We start from the raw sequence: 21,993 nt of genomic DNA on the forward strand, positions 1-21,993 counted from the left end.
GGGGGAGGGGGAGGGAAATGGGAGGCTGGGAGGAGGCGGAAACTTTTTTTTCTTATTCTCAATAAAATAAATTTTAAAAAAATACAAAAAAAAAAAAAGAAAAAAAAATGACTGCTAGTGACATTCTACTAAACTCATAGGTCAATGCCATGCTCCACAATCATCAGAGAAGCTTCCTCCTGCAGCAGATGGGAACAAATACAAACACCCACATCCAGACACTATGCAGAGTGAGAGACCTTGGAGCACTCGGATCCAAAAGGGATGTCTCCATCACATCCCTCCCCTCACGACTCCAGAAACCCTGCAAAAGAGGAGGCAGAAAGAGTATAAGAGCCGGAGGGAATGGAGTACACCAAGAAAATAAAGCCTTCTAAATCAACTTGATGGACACACATAAAACTCACAGCGACAGAAGCAACATACACAGAGCCTATACAGGTCTTCACAAGATGGGGTCCTAGAGCTGAAAAGAGAAGTGGACACATGCCCCACCTCTAACCCAGAAGCTATCTCCAGTTGATAACCACGTGCCAATGAAAATTCAGTTTCCTCCAAGGGAATTTCACGGGGTAAACAAACTACAGCCTGTGTGCCCAGCAGTATATGGATAAAAAAAAAAAAAAAAAAAAAAATTAACTCAATGGCATCTTTGTGTTATTTTGTCTCATAATATCCTGTCAGAGCTTTTCATTATTTTTTAATTTAATTTATATATTTTCTTCTATTCTCACTCTACAGGTCCTTTGTGTGTATACTATGGCTTCCAGTTTGTTTTCTGTGATTCCTATGTGGTTGTAGGAATGAGTCTCTTTTTCTTGTGCCTTCTTTTGGTCTCTTTTCTCTTTTTTGTTTTGCCTAATTCCTATGTGTTTTTTTTTGTTTTATCTTATTATACTTTATTCTATTATCATTCTTTAGAAGCCTGTTTGTTTTCTAATGAGAGACAGAAAGGGAGAGAGCAGATCCAGAGGGGAGGAGAGGTGTCCGCGAGGGAAGACTGTGAGTAGTAGAGAGAGGGAACCATAATCAAGATATATTATGTATGGAATGATATCTATTTTCAATAAGTTGAGAAAAATTATGAATCTATAAAGAATACTGTTATCATAATCCTATGTATCTGATCAAATCATTTTAAAGCCAGCATCTTTCTATGAAAAGTCTATGAAGTATAAGCTGATGTTAGAGGTTTTTATTTGTTTCACTATTCTGCTTCCAGCTTTTTGGTAGCTTTCTCACCTATCTGTATTTATTGACATTGGTCCTTAATTATCTCCAGTGAGCTATGGTAGACTGAAAGAAGACTCTTAAGTCACCCACATGGTTTGTTTCCTTTCTTCCTTTCTACCTTCAGCTTTTGATTCTTACACTCCAACTAGCAGTGTGATTCTTCCTAAAACCCACTGAGTTCTTTTTGGCTTCAGGGACCATCATCCGCCTTTTCTACTCTTGGCCAGGAATGTTGCCCCCCCCCCCATTTGCTATGGCTGTATCTCCTATTCCTCAGGGTCCAGTTTTAATAGTACCTCTACAGGGAGTTTCAACCACACATTTCACTGTGCTGGCATTTCCTGTCACACACCCTGGTAGAGGACAGACTCCTATTGTTGTTTTCTGTTGTCTCCAATTGATCACAGCGTGGCTCCTCTATAGGAAGCGGAGTGCCAGAGAATGGGAACTTAGGCTCATCTGCTGCTTGTTCCCCATAACTGGCACACAGCAGGTATGGAATACAAATTTTGGAAATAAACTATGATAACTGCTCTATTTGGGCTATGTCTCACATCAACCACAGGGATAATACCTTTTTAGTGTATTGATCAGTTTTCTTCCTGTTGACCAAACATTCCTTCTTTCTACTCTCTGTGGGGGTTTTGCTCTCCAGTGCATAAGTAAACACTCTCTCCACAGGCTGTGTCCACAGTGCTTTCCTTCTCAGATCTCTAGGAGAAACCCCTTCTTTACCCACTTAAGACTTCGCTCATCCTTCAGTAATCCTTCAGACTTCTAGAGCAAGAAGGAAGGCTCATTTCTGTCTTTCCTGAAGTCAACCAAGCATAATGAAACTGAGAAATAGAGATGGAACTCATAACAGTGGAAAACACTCATGGACAGAAGCATCACTCTTTAAGAAAGCTGCCTGAGCGCTGTTAGGAAAGCTGAGCATGGGGGGAACTTGGAGAGAAAAAGCAAGATCTTGTCTCTTCATGGTTGAGTTGCAGTACAGAGAGCACTCAGTGGTGATAGCCCTTAACGATCACGAAAGGTCTCCATGAGGGAACACGATGTTCATATGCATGAGAATTCTGGGAAGATGCTGTGATACCTGTTTGGCTTCAGGTGACACCGATGAGGAGGGGGACAGGCCAGTGTGTCTTCTCTGTACCAGCAGATGTGGGTATGGCAAGGACAACAAGAAAAACTGGTGCTCCCCATGATCACCTGACAAGGAACAATCTACATGTCACCAGACACATGGGCAATTATAAAAGTAAGTCAGGGAGAAAGAAATTAGTTGTGGGTAGAAGGAGGCATTCTCTAGGATGAGGTCAAGGGGAAACAGGAAAAATCTGCCTTCCCTGGCTCAGTTCCTGCCTTTGGGGTGAAGGAGCTGCCCTAGAAGAACTAGGCCATCTAAAGATGGGTAATCACTAGGAAAGAAATTGTGTGTGATGTGTTCAAAGATACTGTAATAAAAAGCATATAGAGGAATTGGGCTGAGAAGGCAACTAAATTCAAAGCAGAAAAGTTATGTCAAAATAACAGTATATCATCAATTAGTTCTCCATTAGACAAAACTGATCAAAGAACAGATATAGAAATTTAAGAGAAGACAGCACTTTTGAAAAAGAATAAAACCAAGAAGAGACAGTTTAAGTAATAAAGAACTAAAAATAAGATCAGAAGAAGAATGAGAAAAAGTTTTCTTTGGTGAAGATAGTTGGGCTTTAGCTTCTTAAGAACTGTGGAACATGTGAAGTTTATTTTGCTTTTAATTTCTGGTTTGAAATGCTAGGTCCTAATAAATTATTAAAACTGCATCTTTAAATGTATGGCTGAGCACAAAAGCAGCCCATTTAGAGCCAACAAAAGGAAAAATTACAAAAACAAAATAATAGTAAAAAATACCCAAATAGTATCAAACAGAAATTTATGTGTCATCCGTGAGATTGACCAGAAGGCCCTGGACCCATGCAAGGTGGTATACGGAGTCCAACCCATAGAGGAGTTGTGCTTTTAGTAAAAGGCAAGACCGAGAAAGTTCTGTTGGATAGGGTAAATAGGTTGCCCTCTATTCCTAACTGTAAAGGTCTTTTAAAAAAATAATGACTTTAATAGACCAATTTTTAAACTAAGAAATTACCTTTCCTTCTATATCTTCATATTTGTGAAAGCTAAATGCAGTCTGCAAAATCTGAAAATGGGTTTTATACTTATGCCAATAACCAGAGGGTGCTGTAGTGTTTCTCCTGGCTCTCTTTGTCTGGACATATACATCTAACTTAACTATACCCAGTATCAGTTACTGGCAGCTCTGAGTTCTAAACCTTACTGACAGTTGATTAGATTAAGAAGGCTCTAGCCTTGAAATGGTCTAAACCATCTATGGATTCCCAACTTAATGGGCATTTGGGAGGTAGTAGAAATTATAGGCAATGGTTCTACTTGAAGACAGTAAGCCATTAGGGGATATGTTCTCTGAAGGGAATATGTTTTGTTCCAAGTCTTTCCTTATCACTCTTTCTTTGCTTCCTGGATGCCAAGAGACAAGCAGTTCTGTTCTTCCGCATGCTCCACACCATGATGCTCCACCTAACTACAGGCCTAGACATAAAGTGAACTGCCTACAGGAGCTCCCAAAACTCTTAACAAGAATAAATCCTTCCTCCCTTTTAAACTGACCTTCTTAGAAATGTTGTTACAGTCACAGAACTCTGATGCCAGCACTAGGGGCCTGCCTCCGTTACCATCACTATGTGGTCCAGCTCCTCTCTCGGCCTAGTGCAGCCTTCTCTTCCAAACAGGTCTCTCCCCAAGCATCCCCTTGCCTATAATTGATCTCTGTGCTGTGCTCTGACTATAATGTGTTCCAACTTTCTCCTGATCTCACACAGAATTTCAATCTGCAAAATAATATGTTAAGAAAATTACGAGGGTGCAACATAGCCCAATGATGGTAGAAGTGAGAACTTTAGAACAGGATCAGGTTGAGTTAAGGTCACTCATTAGGTTAGAGCTCTTAAATATGAATCCTGGTGGCTTTGAAAGAAGAGGGAGAACAAACAAACACATATACATGGGTTCCCTATATCTTCTCTGTGACAATCTATACTGTCCTGGGATCATGTCAATGTGAAGGTTGTCACTAGAAGAGGTCTCTACACTCAGCAACTCCAGAACAATGAGTCAAACTGAGCATCTTTTCCTTATAAATGAATTTCCCCCAGATTGTATTAATTAAAAAGAGTCAATATGCCATCTTGAAATTGGTTCATAAAGAACCCAGGTGAAGACAATGCCATCTATGTAGACACATAGCAGACACATACTTAAGCATTAAAATATTTTAATGTGTAAGCATGCATAAATAACTGTATAGATAGTAAACATTCTTTGCAATTTCAACTTCTACAAGCCAAATTTGGGCTATAAACTTCAAAATCTTTTTATATGCATTAAAATGTGCCTCATTTTTTGTTTATACTTAATCTTATACAACTGGAAATAAATTATTTTTCGAGATTGACATAGTTACATTGTATATGCATAAGTGTTTGCCTGCATGTATATATATGTACCATGTATGTATGGTGCCCTTGGGTGCCAGAAGAGGACACTGCATCCTTTGGAACTGGAGTTACAGATAGTTATGAGCCACCATTTGGGTGCTGAGAACCAAACCTTGGTCTTTGGCAAGAGCAGCAAAGGCTTTTTAATGACTGAACATCTCTCCAGCCCTGAGAAAATCTATGCATCATAGAATCTAACTGTCTGAATATGCCATAATTTACTTACGCACTCACTAACAGGCCCTCACTACTCTCAACTTCCATAGCATCTTCTTAGCTACATTACTGGCTTTAGTTTTCTTTTAACCCTATGTTTTGCCTTGGTCTTACAGTTACTTTTATAGAACTGAGCTAAAAAAAACTATCTGCAGCTCTTCCTGGCTGGAAGAACAGAATCAACACTATCCTTGGAAAATGACCCCAAAGTCTCCTTTTAGTCCCTGAAAGTCTCCCCAGGTTCCACATTCCTTGACTGCATGCACCTTCCCAAATTCACGCCCTGCTGAGTTCCACTTGTTCATGTGCTCCTATCACCAAAGCTCCGTTTGTTCCCTTTGCTTCAGTGCTCGTGGTTCGTCTAACCAAAGCTTCCAAGTCATTAAAAACAAATCTTTGAGATTATCTGACTGCAGTCCAAAGAACCATCATCAAGAAGACAAACACAGAAAAGACTGGCAAGGATGTGGGGGCAAAACAGACCCCTAATTCACAGCTCGTGGGAACTGAAACTGGTGCAACCATTAGAGCTATCAGTATGGAGGCTCCTCAAAATCCTGAGAGTAGACCTACCAAATGGTCCAGCTATCTAGTTTCCCTTAGTGGTAACATCTCCCATGGCCATGGTGCATTTCCAAAGCAGAAGACAGATGCTGGGGTATGCTATAAGCTAAACTAAAGACTATGTACAGATTGTGGCAATTTTAACATGCACTCTGTGTGAGGGAATGGCAAAGTACATTGTACTATGACATTTTTCATAGTACTCATATTTGTGGGGCCACTGCCAATGACCTCAACACAAAAGAGTTTCTATACCACAGAGAAATTCCCCCATACCAACCCTGTGCTGTTCACCCTTCCTGCACTTGGCAATCGCTGACTTTCTCTCCATTACTATACATATTTTTTAATTCTGAAATCACTTTATGAAGGGAATCTTTCTTAGTGCTTTAGTAGGGCTGGCTTACAGTTGTGTGGTCTCTATAATACGTGGGTTTAGAGAGCTGACAAGCAGGATCTTTCGGCATCACAACTATGTTGAGATAAACACGTCAAGCAATAACTACAATTATGTTTCGGGTTTTATAGATGAAGAAATAGACTCAGAGAAATTAGATTACGTTCTCAGCATCAGAATAAATGAGTGACCAACCCAGAGTCTGAAGGCAGATTGTAAGGACCCATCAATGTTTTTAAGCTCTGTAAATACTCTCTGGTATATAGAGTGCAGTGAAACTTTCAGATGGATTAATAATTGGATGCAAGAATGAACTAAATGCCAGAAAGTTTTAGAACGAATTCTGTGTTCTTTAGAAAACCCTGCAGTTGGGAGGAACACAAAGAATTTCAGGTGAGTGAATGCAGCTATTGATTCTGGGTAAAGAACAGACAGACAGACAGACACACACACCATATATTTGTGCATGTACTCATACACATGCGTGCACAGAGAAAAAGACAGAGGCAGAGCATTCATAGACATATTTTAAAAATCACTAAGTGGGTCCTCTAGATCAGACATGATACATGAGGCCAGAAAGGAGCAGAACTGAATGGGAACCAATAGTGAAAATCCACTATTTCTGTTTGTCATAAGCATATTGTGGAGTTTGAAGATCTCAGTGAGGAATACCTGACCATGTGCATCCTCCTTCTAGAAAATCCCTATCTCTAGAATAAAGAAGCAGTATTGACTTGGACTACCTGCTGCTCCTGACTTGTGTCTGAGCCTTGCCTTGCCCATATTCCTGCTTACCCAAATGCAAGTTATTCCGCAGAATTTTGGATTGAGTGGATGGTTCCTGCTATGGTCTGAATTTGGATTGTCCCCAGCAAAATGCACTGAGGCTCACTCTCCAATGACTGCCTTATGTTTCATACAGCTGAGATCACACCCATCGTGTGGTCATTTTACCATTATAGATACAATAGCTAACCTTTTCAGAAATTCACAGTCAGATCCATTTTAAATTGAATTCCGCATCAAGCTACATAAAAGAAATCCTTTTCTCTTTGACAGGTGATAGTAAACAAAATAATCAATCTGGTCTCTAGAAAGCTCACACCAGACATGTTTTATGTTTGAGAACGACTGTCAGTCAATTGGCAGTGAGGTAAGCAGCTTATTCTCTAAAGCAATTAGTAAACCCTTGCCCATTGTAAAAGTGCTAACCAGGCCTCTGCTATTTCTGTATTTCTCTTTCATTTTTAGTAAAGCAGGACTACAGTCTAGTTATATATACAATTACATTAACTTGATTATCCAAAAAGAGGCCTTGAGTCCACAGGAGAGCTGTCTAGCTAAATAAAACATGAACTGAAGGTTGTCATCTGAGAATAAAATTAAGAAAAATCTAATTTATATAATCTAATAAAACTTAATAGATTAACTGAATTGTCCTTTTTTTAGAAGCATCGACCATTAGATGACTACATGTCAATGAGACCTCACACTCAGTGATTTGAAAATATACTGTTATTTTAATACTGGAAGGTGAATAGCCCAGGCTTCCTGAGAAAGATGGGGAGACAGGAGATGATGATAATTGTGAGTAGTCTTAGTCAAAAGCAACTAGGCACTTACAGCTTTGCAGAAACAACAAGGGCATCTAGTCAACAGCAAGAGAATTTTCTGATCTACCTAGCAAGGTGTTTTAGTTAGACTTTCTATTGTTGTAAAGAGACACCATGGCCCTGGCAACTCTTATAAAGAAAACATTGAATTCGAATGGCTCATTTAGAGTTTCAGAGGTTCAGTCCATTACCATGATGGTAGGGAGCATGACTGTATGCAGGCAGATGTGGTGTCAGAGAAATAGCTGAGAGTCCTACATCTTGCGGGCAACAGGAAGTTGTCTGTGACACCGAGCAAAGCTTAAGCAAAGAGACGTTAAAGCCACCCCCACAGTGACACATTTCCTTGAACAAGGCCATTCCTACTCCAACAATGCCATGCCTACTCCAGCCAAGCCACACTTCTAAATAGTGTAGCTCCCTTTGGGGCTATTTTATTTCAAATCACCATTCTACTCTCTGACCTCCAAAGGCTTGGAGCCATATCATAATGCAAAATGCATTCATCTCAACTTCTCCATAGTCTATAACAATATCAAACTTGCTTCAAAGTCTCTTCAGAGACTCGTGGCAATTGCTTAACTGTAATCCCCTAAAAATTAAAATCAAAAAGCAGATCAAGATTACTTCCAGGAGTTCTTTGTTGAACAACAAACACAGTGACCCAGGAGGCTAAAATATTATTGTCTGATGTGACTTAACACCACCTCAGATCCTAGTTGAAAATGGGCCAAGATATTACAAATTTACAAAGGAAAGCAAATTTAATGACAAATGTTCTTGATGAAGCAGATCAAAATGGCCTTTTGGAATTCTAATGAAATATTTTTGACTAGATATAACTCATTTGTTAGGATATAAGCCCATGTAAAATGAACTATATCATTCTTTCCAAAAATACTTTTTAAACTTGTGCAACTACAAACTGTGGATTTTCAGAACCCTGAAGATTTTTTATATATTATACCAAATATAATTAGCTACCTTTTAAAAAATAATGCAGCTAATCCACATGATAAAAACGTGTTTTAACAAATTTAAGAAATACATTGGGTAAGTGTGATACTTTAAGTCTATATACAATTGGTGAAATGAGAAGACAGAGCTGGAAATATTTTCTTTCTTAGCAAAACAGATACTTTGCAAACTGTCATGTAAAACTGTGTGAAACCATGGTTTCACTAGCATGAAACGGTCTATCAAGGGTGAGCAACAACACTGCACATGAACAGGCTTTTGTCAAAGACAAAGAAAACAACAGCTATTTTTGTCTGGATTCTTTGGACTCCCTTTCCTTATTCTGATCCATCCTCCAGATGAGAAATGTTGGTTGGGTCAGACCTAATATGAGAAACTGAGAATCTCAATAAGACAAGCACTGAGAAGGAAGCCTACATCTGGTGGGTTTGAATGCATAAACTACTTTTTAAGAGCGAGCACTCCTCTTTGTGAAGGCTTAGGTTCAACTCCTGTTTGATTCAGTAGCATCATTTACCAGCCAAGTGACCTCAAGCAGGCCAACTGTACAAAGGCAACTCATATCATCTGGGAAATGAAGTGAAAATGTTGGCAGCTCATCCTTAACTGCTCCTAGAGGTAAACAGCTCACTGAGTAAATCCCGCGTTAGCATGGTACCTGGCCCACAAGGAGCACACAAGAGTTAGAAGATAGGACTTAGGTCGTTGGTAGGTCATACCATCAAGGAAAGGGAGGTAGTGAGAACCCTCAGGAAGCCCAAGAGGAATTGATTGTTTACAGGCTAGGATAAAAGTAGAAGCAACAGCAAATGTCCCTGGGTATGTGATGTGTTCTCTAAAACCCCAAGGTAATAGGGTTGGGGGCAAAGCTACAGTAAGCATTTCTAGATATTCAGACATAAATGTTAACTGTAACAGTACATCTGGAATCTGTTTTCTTTTGTTGGTTCAATATCAATTTAAACTTCCTACATTACCAGTGGTTCACTGGGGACTTGCTCCCTCATTTAATTCCCTGGACATAGGGACATGGATACTTCTTTCTAATCATCTGCACTTGTGTGAAAGCATTCCTCTTATTTTGTAATGAATTTGTAAAGCAAACACTGGGGAGAAGGGAAGCTCTCTAGGCTCACGTGACAATGTGGGCAACCCTTCTTAGTGGGGCTGAAGGGCTCTTTCTAACACTCGCTGTGATGAAGGTCTTCTCTTTGTCCCAACACGGTACCAAACCTCACCACTGCAGTCCACATTCCTAGGACATGTGTTGATGCCTATGTGTAAATCAAGTATAGACCCAACCTACAGAAAAATAGACAGTCTCTAAAGAGTAACTACTGGGAAAGTGTCTCTTTAAAAGTATTTAGGGGACAGTACTGCTGGTTTAGTTTCAGAAGCAATCATGCTGGTTTAGTTTAGGAAAGAGTGTTGCTTGTTTAGTAGCACTGAGTATAAACTGTGGCCCCACTCTCTCCTCACCATCTCCCACCTGTTATGCCCACTGAGTTTCTTGCACTGGAGATATAAAAAGAGATGAATGAAAGTCCTACCCATGATTGGCTATCTGTGGAAGGTGAAAAGGCAAATCACCCAGGTGGTAATTCCATGGACACAATGAAACTAACATGTTGGTGGTAGATCCAGAAGATTCTCCTGTCCGGGAGAAAAACGCTTTTATACCCAGCTCATATAACACAGGACAATCTGATCTAGCCATGGCTTGTAAAGAGAAACCTCAAAACATCTACAGAAACTGTAGTAATTCCACTACACCTCCAGAGTAACACACTTCTTTTTATATGAAGAAGGAAAGAATTGAGGTGGAAAGGCACAGAGAAAAGGAAAGAATTATAAAACGGACAGGGTAAATGAGGAGGTAAGTAGAGAAGAAACCAAAAAATGAAGTTTTCCATTTGTCTGTTTAATCATCACTCACTGCACCTTTAACAAAGCTGTACAGTCATATGTAAAGGGAGGAGCCACTTGTTGGTCCCCAGCTGCTCAGAGCACTGAAATAATCATACAGAAACAATATTATTTAAATCACTGCTTGGCCCATTAGCTCTAATTTCTTATTGGCTAACTCTTACATACTAATTTAACCCATCTCCATTAATCTGTGTATCATCACGTGGCAGCGGCTTACCGGCAATGTTCCGTCCAGCATTTGTCTCCAGCGGGGGCTACATGCTTCTCTCTGACTCTGCCTCCTTTCTCCCAGCATTCGGCTTAGTTTTCCCTACCTAGCTCTGTTCCCTTATAGCTCTACTTTAGGTCCAAAGCAGTTCCTTTATTTATCAATGGTAATCACAGCATACAGAGGGGAAAGCCCACATCTCTTATTTTTGAGAACAGGATCACCTATTTTATAATATGTGCATACTATTTAATGCTATTTAAGATCAAGTCTAATTATCTATACCCTCAAATTTCAAATGTATACATTACTTAACAATTAAAATATGGAGAGGTGATATCTTCATTTTCTTAGATATTTTCTATTTGCCTCTAGGAACCCCTGTGAAATGACATACAAAAGAATGATAATTTTCTACAAGTTCCAGGGAGAATAAAGGAAGATTGTACACACTGATTTTAGCTGTCTGAAGTCCTGAGTTAGTAATCTAAACCAAGTTCTATAGGGAGTTTCAGAAATTAAACAAAAACCATTTAGCTAACTGCCCTAGAAATCTACTTTTCTCTCATAACAAATTCATTAAATGTCAAATTTAAATAGTTTATGTCAAAACTCAAAGTGTATTGAGATAATGTACTCAGAATAATACTGAGAATTAATGGGAAAAAATAGACTACAACACAAAACATTCACACTTGGTCTCTCAGCTTTTCTGCGTCTATATTTTGTATCACTATAAGCAAACAGTAAATTACCTAAAATCCTATTCATTTCCACTTTAAATTTTATAAAGATTCTGAAAAGCCTCAGACTTGTCCTAGCAGCAAGAGTCCATCCTTAAGGGTAAACCACGGTCAACTGAAGTCCTCACCACAGTGTCACTTCCTTTTGCTCCCACCAGCATTCTTGAATCCCCTCACAGTTCATTCTAGGAATACAATGGTTTTAGCCAGTGGGTCCTCCAGACAAATCCATTCCTGGGGGGTCAGGGACGATACATTTGCCTGATGGAGAACATCCTTGGATAAGTGCCTGCAGAGCTGTGTTCCTCTTCCTGCCTTGAGAACACAGGCAGGAGACGTGATCCTGATTGCTTTATCAAGTATGTTTTTTTATATCTTGGAACCGTAGGCAGCAAGTGTACAATCAACATGGGTGGCACTGAGAGAGCAGAAGAAGAAACGCTGGGGCTGGAGAGTTGGCCCAGTGGCTAAGAGCACTCAACCCTCAAAACAGAGCTCAAAAATCAACCTTCCTGGGACACCTCCCCAAACCTTCCTGGGACACCTCCCCAAACCTTCCTGGGACACCTCCCCAAACCTTCCTGGGACACCTCCCCAAACCTTCCACCCCTAATACTTTTCCCTTCTTTCACACTACTTCTCTGTCTGGATATTGTCCGTTTTAATCTGCGTGCTAATGGGGCTAATTAATAAGGCTGATCTCCTAAAAATGACACCTGACATATTCAAATTTCTTACAGTGATGAGATTCTGTGCTTAAATCTGTCTGGAAACAGATTGCAATGGATGATTTTGCGTACTTGATTTTGAATGGGTCTTCCCCTTTAAACCTACTGTCACTGTGCAATTAAACTCAATTGCTCATTCTTATGCAGGGGCAAGCATGTGATTCCCTCAACAGAAAATGGACTGGGTTTTGGTTAATTATATTGTTACTTATTGTGGAGTCGGCATGTATATGTATGGGCATACATGTACCATGGATTGATGGTACAAGTCCCAAGACAGCTTACTGGAATGTTTTCTCCTTCCACTCTGGTCCCAGGAATTCAACTCAAGTTACCAGGATGGGTAGCAAGCACCTTCGCCCACTTCTGCAAACCAGGTTTTACAACAAAATATTACTTGGCTGATACTATATTTTTAATCTCAAAGATGAAAGAAAGCCAAGGAGCATTTAATTGAACAAGGTAACAGCTAAGGCTTAAAGAAACTAGAAAAGCGTTTGATTTTAGGTACTTGTATAAAAATGTGATACAGTCTTAGCAGACAAGTATATTTTAAAGTTAAATCCAGAATTTACAGAATAAATTAAATAAGGAACTTCAAAAATATTTCCTTGTAAATTTCAAAAAAAGAGAAACATTTGTTTTCAGTTGTACTCTCAACTAGAATCAAATTAATTTCAATTGTGTGTTACACTAGCATATATAAAAACTAGCATTTAAGGGCTGGCAAGCTGGCTCCCCATCTAAAGGCACTTATTCCTTGGCTTGAACACCTGAGTTGTATCCATGGAACACTCTGAGCAGAAGGAAAGAGTCAACTCTGGCAAGGTGTCCTCTGATCCACAAGCTCCAAGCAAGCTATGCCACGCACCCCACATATATGTGTATGCATACAAACACAATGGAATAAATAACATGTAACAAAACTTTGAAAATTAGCCATCAATACTAATATGCATTTTCCCATCAAATCCAATCTTTGCATTTAAAATTCAACAAAAAAACCAATGTTTCTTGTTTCCTGAGGTTCAGGAATACAGCAATTCAAATTTGCATATATCTCAAAACCTTTTTCAAGAGAGCTTAAATTTAGCTAATCAGTCAACAGATGAAGACCCCTGAGAATGGCAAGACATTCTTAGAGTTTGCATTGAGGTGTTAAAGTTAGTTTTCCTTGTGTTTCCTAGGGAAGAGATACAAGGAAGAGCTACACAAGTGAGAGCCTCCAGTTTGTTGGTTCATGTAAAATCTTCAAGTGTTTACAAGACAGATTATAACACCAGGAATGGTTACTTGGCAAACAGCTTCAAGACTAAATTCGGTAAGAAGGACAAATTCCAGAGGAGCTCATTGACGCCCATGCGGGTTTGCTCTCACACTCCGGATGCCCATCCCAGGATAGAACAGCTCTAAACCTCCGGGGTCTCTCCACAAACCCACTCACTTTGGGATGGCTGGGGCAGCATCTGGGCTGGAGCAACCCAAGGCAGCACCAGAACAAAGATGTACTGGTGACGGACGTGGTAAGATTTGATTATGGATACTATTCAAACTCAGCAGCTGCAGATGAATAGGGCTGCATGGTTTGAATGAACAGAAAACATGCAATTGTTCCTTTTGCATGGATGGCAGTCAGAGACACATTTAGGGTTTCTGGGAGGGGCACTTTCAAACTCGTCATGCTCTTTTATTTTCTTTTTTAGTTAAAAAGAATATGCTTACTTTCTCAGCTATAATAGCATCTGCCAGCACGAGAGTCAACAAACTCACGGGAGACAAAACACTCTTCCCTGAACTGCTCCTAGGGAGCTTCGGGGCTTCCAGACCACATAATGTCACAGAATTATTTGTAAGGCTTCTTTAAACGGGTGACAGGTTTGAGAAACAAACTGCACATGGTAAGAGCTGCCTCTAGAGGGTTCAAAATGAGCTGCAAGGCTTGGGGAGTAGTGGTGGTTTCTGGCCATTAGCATCACCAATCAAGGCCAGCTCCACTTTTTATGGGAATTGACAGAGCGATTGATGATACGTGCTCTGTTCACGCAAGCCACCCTGCCTGGCTTCTCCGTGTCACAGTCACACTGAGACAAAAGTTCACTTTAATTAGCTGTGATTGGGATACTTCATTATTTTTATATATCCTGGGGGTAAACGGTACCATGAAGGTACCTTGTATAAGGTCCAAAGGTCTCCAAAGATGTTTTCATTACTTCATGCTCAGATAAAGCAATTACTGTCGGCTCACAATTAACCTTGTTCCCCAAGGAAGCACCAATACAAAACCTACAAATCCTAGATAGGTTATATGGGTCTTTCCCTCTACTTTGGTTGTAGCAGGAGAGAGAGTTGGGGAGGAGAGACAGAGAGAGACAGAGAAAGAGACAGCAAGAGAGGGAGAGAACATGGACCAAGAAAAGCTCTGGCCAAGAAACGTTTCAGAACAGTCTGAGCAGACATCATCTAATTCACTACCTTGTTCTTTGCCTACGACATGTAGCACGAAAATATGGCTTTCCCAGTAACAAACTGACGAAGAGAAAGTGTGACACAGAGGGAGCTGGTATACAGCAGTACAGACAACTCGGCAAGGCTGGCAGTCACCCTGTAAGCAAGTAACAGAGCTAAGGGCACCTCTGGGGACCCTAGAGGGTTCAAAGCCTAGCCTCTGCACCTTCCACTTTAGGAGGCTCAGATCAGGCCAGTGCTCCCCTCCATGAGATAGTATTGGGATAGTTTGCTCGGTGAGGTACTGTGCTAGCCAAAATAGTAAAAGCTCTTGCTTTAAATACTATCCTTCATCACTTGACCTGTTAAGCATCTTTTACTCCAGACGGACGGACGGACGGACAGACGGACGGACGGATGGATAGATAGATATCATGCAAAACATTTAAGTAAGATTTGAGAGGTTTGCTGGACAGTTTCCATCTGAGCACTCACGCACTTAGAACTCGGAAGGAAAGGAGAACAAGAAGGTTTATTAGTGGATTCTGAGGTTCTTCTGCCCTTGTGTTATTCTCAAGAGCACACACAGGGCTACTTCATCCATGAAAACAAAATTCAGAACACAGAAATGGTCAACTCTGTACTAAGAACATGGAAGTCTCTGCCAACACTAACTTGGCCAATATGAAAAAGAGCCAAAAGTAGGATTTAACAAACTTTCTGAGTCCTCTCGTGCTGCTGAATTTGGACTCAGTCGATGTGTTAGCCATGACCTTGGAAGTTCGGTTATTTCTTGCCAGAATCAGGGAGCAAACGAAAGGTCTAAAACTGAGCTAGGTAAGGTAGTGTTAACTTGCTCTCACAATCTGAGACCACAAACCTTCTCTCATTCTTTCAGCTCCACATACGTTATAAGTCTATGGTGGGGCTGTACTCATGGGGCCTGTAAAGAAACATGGTTTGTGTGCAGACAATGGAAAATAAAGAGACTTGTGAAGGAAGCTGAGCAATGGAGGGAAGCTAACTGAAGACAGAAAAATCAATGGAGCCAGACAGACCCAAACACCGAGCAGCATTATCTACGTAATACCAGTGAATGGCGCAGTTGGGAGAGAGAACTGCTAGCTAATTTTGATTTCCTCTGAACTCCAAAGTGCTAAAACAGTTGACCCAGTGGATACTTGTTATTTTAATTTTAGGCTACTCAAGAAAAAATGTTTGGGACTGAGCCATGTGGTGTGTGTGTGTGTGTGTGTGCAAGCACATGCGTGTGCACACACACACACACATAAAATTACAAGTGCAAATCACCACGCCCCATTTGGTTTTGGTTTTTCTTTCTCTTTTTTTTTAACAGGGGTACCGGGGTGAGTGCAAGCCTCGTGTTTACATGGCAAATAGTTCACCAACTGATATATCTCAGGCCCCATACGCTGAAGTCTTAATTCCCCAGAATCTCAGAACATGACCATAGGTGAGGGTAAATGCAGCCACTGGAGAGTTCTGGTTGGCATCATGGATTTCCTAATCAGGAGAGGGAATCAAAACCCAGACTGGCACAGCGGGAGAGACGTAACGGTGTAAAGGGAGCCTTCTTGAAGCCAAAGAGACGGGCGGCAAAAGAAACCAACTCTAGGATTCCGTGACCTCAGATATTCAGTCTCCAGTGCCACAAGGGAATAAAATGTCTGTAGCGCTGGCAGCTTAGAAAGCAAACACAGAAATCCTGGACCAATATAAAGCTCAGCCACACGAGCCCTTGAGGTCCTAGGTTCCATTCCTAGTACATGAGCCCACGATGTTTTGGGTTCTCATCCTAGTACCAGGTAATGGAAGAGCTCGTCTATGCAAAGCCCTCATTTTTATCTTGTGTGTGTGTGTATGTGTTTGAGAAGGAGTTCCTTTGTGTAGTGTGTAGCAGCCTTAGCTATCCTGGAACTCACTCTGTAGACCAGGCTGGCCTCAAACTCACAGAGATCCCCTGTCTCTGCCTCCCAAATGCGGTGACTAAAGGCATGCACCACTACCGCCTGACAGTCCTCGTTTCTACAAGCCAGATCTGAAGCAGGACCCACACCGCTTCTGTGCTAAGTATATCCTACATCATACTCACAACCCCGACAGGAAAGGCCAGCACGGCCAGCGTCCAGTCCCGGAGGGAGATGAGCTTCCTAAGCTGTCGCTCTTGCTCCTGGTTCCCGCTGTCTCTGGTCAGGAGAGTGGAGAGATCGGTCAGCACACAGATGCCGAAGAAGACCGCCTGGATAACCTGAAAGGAGACAACCACCCAGTCTGGTCAGCAAGAGCTGAAGCTCTGAGCAAAAAGGCAGCTGTGTGTCTGCACTATGACACATGAAGAGAACATGTCCAGAGCCTCATTACGAAGCTCATCCTGAGAATGAAAATCAGAGGTTTCTGTTGTTTGTTGGTTTGTCTGTTTGTTGACAATTAATAAGGTAAGTGAGAGGGCTCGTCTTAAAAACACTCCTTCCATTCACTTCCTCCCCTCAAGGCTCAGGGAACCTCACAGAAGATGGGGCAGGGAGATTGTCAGAGCCAGAGTTTTGGGAAAACTGCTGGAGAGTCAGAGATGGGGAGGGGCTGCTGTGAAATATGACAGAGCTCTGGCCCCCCAAGAGCTCAAAGCTCTGCAGTCCCCGGCAAAGCAGCAGCACAAGATCAACCAATCAAAATTCCAGTGGAAACAGGGCAGGGGCTCGCAAAGCCCCGCCCATACCTGAGGCACTAGGAGGATGCTAGGGCAGAGCGAGTCGGTTTTCTTCAGTGGGTGTGACCCCTAGTATTCTATCCATGCTCCAGGGGATGGCCTCACAGTCACACACATAAAGGCAGCAGTGACTGAATGGACGTGGTGGGTTTTTATTTTTTATTATTGATTTTTATTGAGCTCTACATTTTTCTGTACTCCCCACAGGCATGTACCTTTGAATGCTTGGTCTCAAGCCAGTGGAACTTTTTGTGAAAGATTAGGAAGTGTGATCATGTTGGAAAAGGTGTGGCACTGAGGATGAGCTTTGAGCTTTCAAAAGCCCAAACCATTCTTTCCAGTAATCAATCAATCTCAATCTCTCTCTCTCTCTCTCTCTCTCTCTCTCTCTCTCTCTCTCTCTCTCTCTCTCTCTGACTTGCACTCAAGGATCAGATAAAGGGATGCTCCAGATACTGCTACAGTGACATGCTCGCCACCATGATGGTCCTGTACTGACACACTGAAACTGTAGGCAAGCCCCCACTTGAATGCTTTCTTTGGTAAGGTGCCTTCGTCATGGTATTTTGTCACAGCAGTACAAACGTATCTGGGACAGTGAGTTATAAAAAGTTGGGAGAGGGATGAGGAGGAGCTGGAGGGGGCATCTGGTTAGATATGATCAAAATACATGAAGGAAATTCTCAGGAATAGTTTTTAAATTTTTCTATCTTAAAAGACCTGCTGTCAATCTGCAGGGAATTTGAGTAAATGATTCGAAGTGAAAAAAAATGAAAAAATAATAAAATAAACCTCACCCCTTCCATTTTCATTCTTCTTGGAGCAATAAAGATGCACACACAAACATACCACACACACACACACACACACACACCCATGTAGACTCGACAGAAGGAATACTTGTCAGGACAGCATATTCACTACTTGAAAGCTCACATGTGTAGTCTGTTTATACTCTCTAAAGGAGGGGCACAAGCTAAATAAAAAGCTAAGTGTGGAGAGCCCTTCTCTGTGCATCACTGGGCATCTTCTGCTACAGGAGTGATAGAAATCTGGTCATAAAGAAATCAAGTGAGCACAAAGATCCACTCTGACATGGATTAACCTTCCATTATGAACACCAAAAGGTTCTTATATTTTTAGTACCGATGAAATCAAACCTTTCCCAAGTGATGTAGAGATGCTGTGACCACTGTCTCTATACAGTTTCTGGTATTACAAACCAATTATAAATGGAATTATTTACAACAGTCAGACTTTCCTTGGGCCGAGACATGGTGAAAACCCTGCAATAGTGCATACCAATAGTGTCAACCTTCTGAAGTAGGGCCAGAGTTGGTGATGCTGAGTGCAGGCAGCATACCAGGGCTTAGACAAATGAGATTACAGGACAGAAAATATATTCCCTGGGGTCAGATCTTAACTACTTAACACCAAAGAAATGGTAGATTCAGAAGTTCCCTGACTTTTTTGAGAAGAAATAATTTACTGAGGACTTATTTTAAAAGGATACAATATTCCTTGCTTTGTAGAACCAAACAAATACTTTCGAAGGAAAAGAGCATTTCCACATTGGCAGTGGAAAGAGTCCGTGGAAGTTCTGTGCATGGCTCCTCACTGGGCACAAAACAACATCTGGTTCCAGCTGTGGGTTCACCCTGTAGCACACATGTTGTTAGAAGCGTAGGTTCTGGGGCTTCCCCCAAACCCTGCTATTACTAGTCTACCAAAGCCATAGTCATGCTCCAGTTTTCCTCATAATTTAAATTGGTTTTAGCTTCCATGGCTTAGACACTATTGTTGTTTTATAAATAGCCAGAGCGGGGATGCCGAGATTGCTACAAGTGAGAAGAACACAGAAGTGGGGACAAACAGCATCATGTTCTTGTAATCAGAGATAAATGACTCAGAGAACAATTCCCTACTTAGGAAATTTCTCATCTTATATCGTAAGATTTAAGATGTTTGAACCTCTCTGGAAGCCCTCGCTGGGTGTGAGACATCAGAGACCACACCAGGGAATGATTTTCCCCATGACTGTTAGTCAGCATCCAGTGCCCTGTGGGACCAATTCCTAGGAGAATTCAAATTACAGCCACAATGAGATAGCATTTCTCATCGAAACCATGATACAAGTAAGTCTGACTCAACCAGAGCTTACAGTGGGAACACAGTTTGGACAAACATTGTGTAGAATAGACAACACCTAGTAATGTAGTGATTCCTAGGGACTCTTGCCATGGGGACCGGACCAGGAAAGACATGTCCTGAAGCAACAAATCTCAATCTATGGGTTGTGACCCTTTGGGGGTGAAATAAATTTTACACAAGGGTCACCTAAGAGAACTGGAAACACACGGATATTTACATCACCATTCATAATAGTAGCAAGGTTACAGTTATAAAGTAGCAGAGAAAGCGGTTTTATGGTTGGGGATCACACAAGGTGAGGAACCATATTAAAGGGCCACAGCATTAGGAAGGTAGAGACCCACTGCCCTACAGAAACCTTGCTCCAGGGCAGTACACACACCTGGGGAAAGACGATTTCAGCCTTTACTGTTTTACCAGAGGTGGAGTCACCTACATGTCTTTTTAATACCAGGCTGAATAAATTGTGCCAGATTTACTCACCAGAATTCACATCTCATAAGAAAAACTTTCCAATCTCAACAACAAAATATTAAACTAAAAACAGAACCAAGAAACAGCATATTTTGACACTATTAAAATAAATTGTGAGAAATGCAAATATCAGGATACATGCACAGGCAGTAAAACAGGAGGAAACACATGGGGATTAATAACACTGAACTCGGGCTGGAGACGGCGTGGTATTGCCACACGCTGCGCTTACAGAGGACCTGAGTTCAGCGTCCACCGAGAGACTCCCAACTGCCTGCTATGTCAGTTCCAGAGGGTTCCTTTGGTCTCTGTGGGCACACACGTGTGGTGCACACCCACAAAGATGCACACAAATATGTAAGGCTAAATATTAACCCTGAACTCAGATGCCTCTGGAAAAGAAGAGAAGTATGAGAGGAATATCAGAGCTCCAGGTGTGTTGACACCATTCCATTTCCCAACATTGATTAGTGAGTATATTGACATGGTATTATTTTTTTTTTACTGTATTTCAGTACGTGTTTTTAGTATCCTATGCTGATCTTTCAATCCTTTGCTTCTCACTCAAGATTCCCCTAGTTTTTAGGACAGGGGAATTATGGCAGATTTCGGTGAGCTCAAGAAGTTTAGCACTGCACCATATGAAAATACCTACAGGATCGCTTTTCTCCAGGCAAAGAAAATGGAAATTTGACTCAGTGCCAATGAAGCATAAGTATCTGGAAGTCACTTGCTTTATATAGCTCAAGAAACAAGGATATTCACCTTGTAGGTATGGGCAAGGAAAAAGATCTATTTAAACTTCCACCATAGTTTCCTAGTACACATGAATTCGCTACTATTCTGCCCTTTAAGACTCTAGAATATAGTTAATGTCACTCTCTGGGCCTTCAATTGCTGGGCCAATATAAAATGTTTGGTATTTTCCTATAAATGTATCAGTCATTTTTTTAGATACAGATGTGAAGACTTTCATAACTATTAGTTATACAGATTAAGCATACCTTACTCAAAAATCCATATGATCCAGAATGAGAAAACTCTGAGTGTCAATATGGCACCATGTTGACTTCATCTGATGGGCTAATGTCAAAATGCAAATCTGTAGCATCCCCATGGGGAAGAGACCCTCCAAAAACCTTCATGTGAGACATGTACCTGTGTTTTAAGAATCAATCAAGAATATTGTATTTTTAAAAAGCCTTCCAGCAGCTGACCACCCCCACTCAGAAGAGATGGACCCACCCCTCACCATGGGTGTGGGCGAGATGGCCCCTATAGCATTGGGTCTAGGAGAGCTGGTTCTGTCCCTCTGAGGGGGCAGTCCCAGTGGCCAAGACTAACCAGCTCAGCTACCACCCAGTCCTATATATACCCTAGGTCTTGGTTTGGCACACCCTAACATCTACCCCATCTATGGCCTGCTGGAGTGCAGGAAGGGACTGGTCCTGCAAATTGATAGCCACAGGGTCTCCATGACTTGAGGCAACAGTAGCATGGCTGAGAGGAGTTGCGTGAGGATTCCGTGAGGATGCTGTGCCAGAGGCCTTGAACCAGACCAATGACTCATTGCAATGAACATTTTGACAGTAGGGTGATTAACAAAAGGGTCTACTGGGTGACACACGGCAGCTCTCCGTGCCACTAGGATGAGTGAAAGAGTTGTTGGAAAGATGGAGAAGCAAGGTGTTTTTTTTTTTTTGCTTGTTTGTTTGCTTTATTTAGTTTTTGATGAATTGGGGATGCGTGATGATGGGGTGAGGAGTGGATATAGAGGGCCTGGGAAGTGAGTAGGATTGAGGTGCATGATGTGAAATCTCTAAAGAATTATGCTAAAAATATTTTTAAAAAAGATTATACAGAACACAACAACAAAAATTACCTTCCAGCTAAATGTACAAGGCACATTTAAAAATGAATTTTCTGTTAGACATGAATCCCATCCTCAGGTCAAGGTATTATATACATATTATATATATATATACAAACACTGCAAAAACTAGAAAAAAACTCCACAACATTA

At 41.2% G+C, this 21,993-nt stretch overlaps 1 protein-coding gene across 4 annotated transcripts in view; it reads right to left on the minus strand.

Moving 5' to 3' along the window:
• The window catches only part of Aig1 (androgen induced 1), a 218,531-nt gene that overhangs the window by 158,428 nt on the left and 38,110 nt on the right, over window positions 1-21,993 (minus strand). For all 4 annotated transcript variants that reach the window (XM_050122239.1, XM_050122241.1, XM_050122240.1 and 1 more), the window contains one exon: window positions 16,731-16,886. In XM_050122239.1, coding sequence (XP_049978196.1) covers window positions 16,731-16,886 — 156 coding nt within the window. The remainder of the gene's footprint in view (window positions 1-16,730; window positions 16,887-21,993) is intronic.

The sequence above is a fragment of the Alexandromys fortis genome, unplaced genomic scaffold (genome assembly GCF_014885135.2).
Source record: "Alexandromys fortis isolate MF-2015 unplaced genomic scaffold, M_Fortis_MF-2015_v1.1 scaffold_215, whole genome shotgun sequence".
NCBI classification, from domain to species: domain Eukaryota; kingdom Metazoa; phylum Chordata; class Mammalia; order Rodentia; family Cricetidae; genus Alexandromys; species Alexandromys fortis.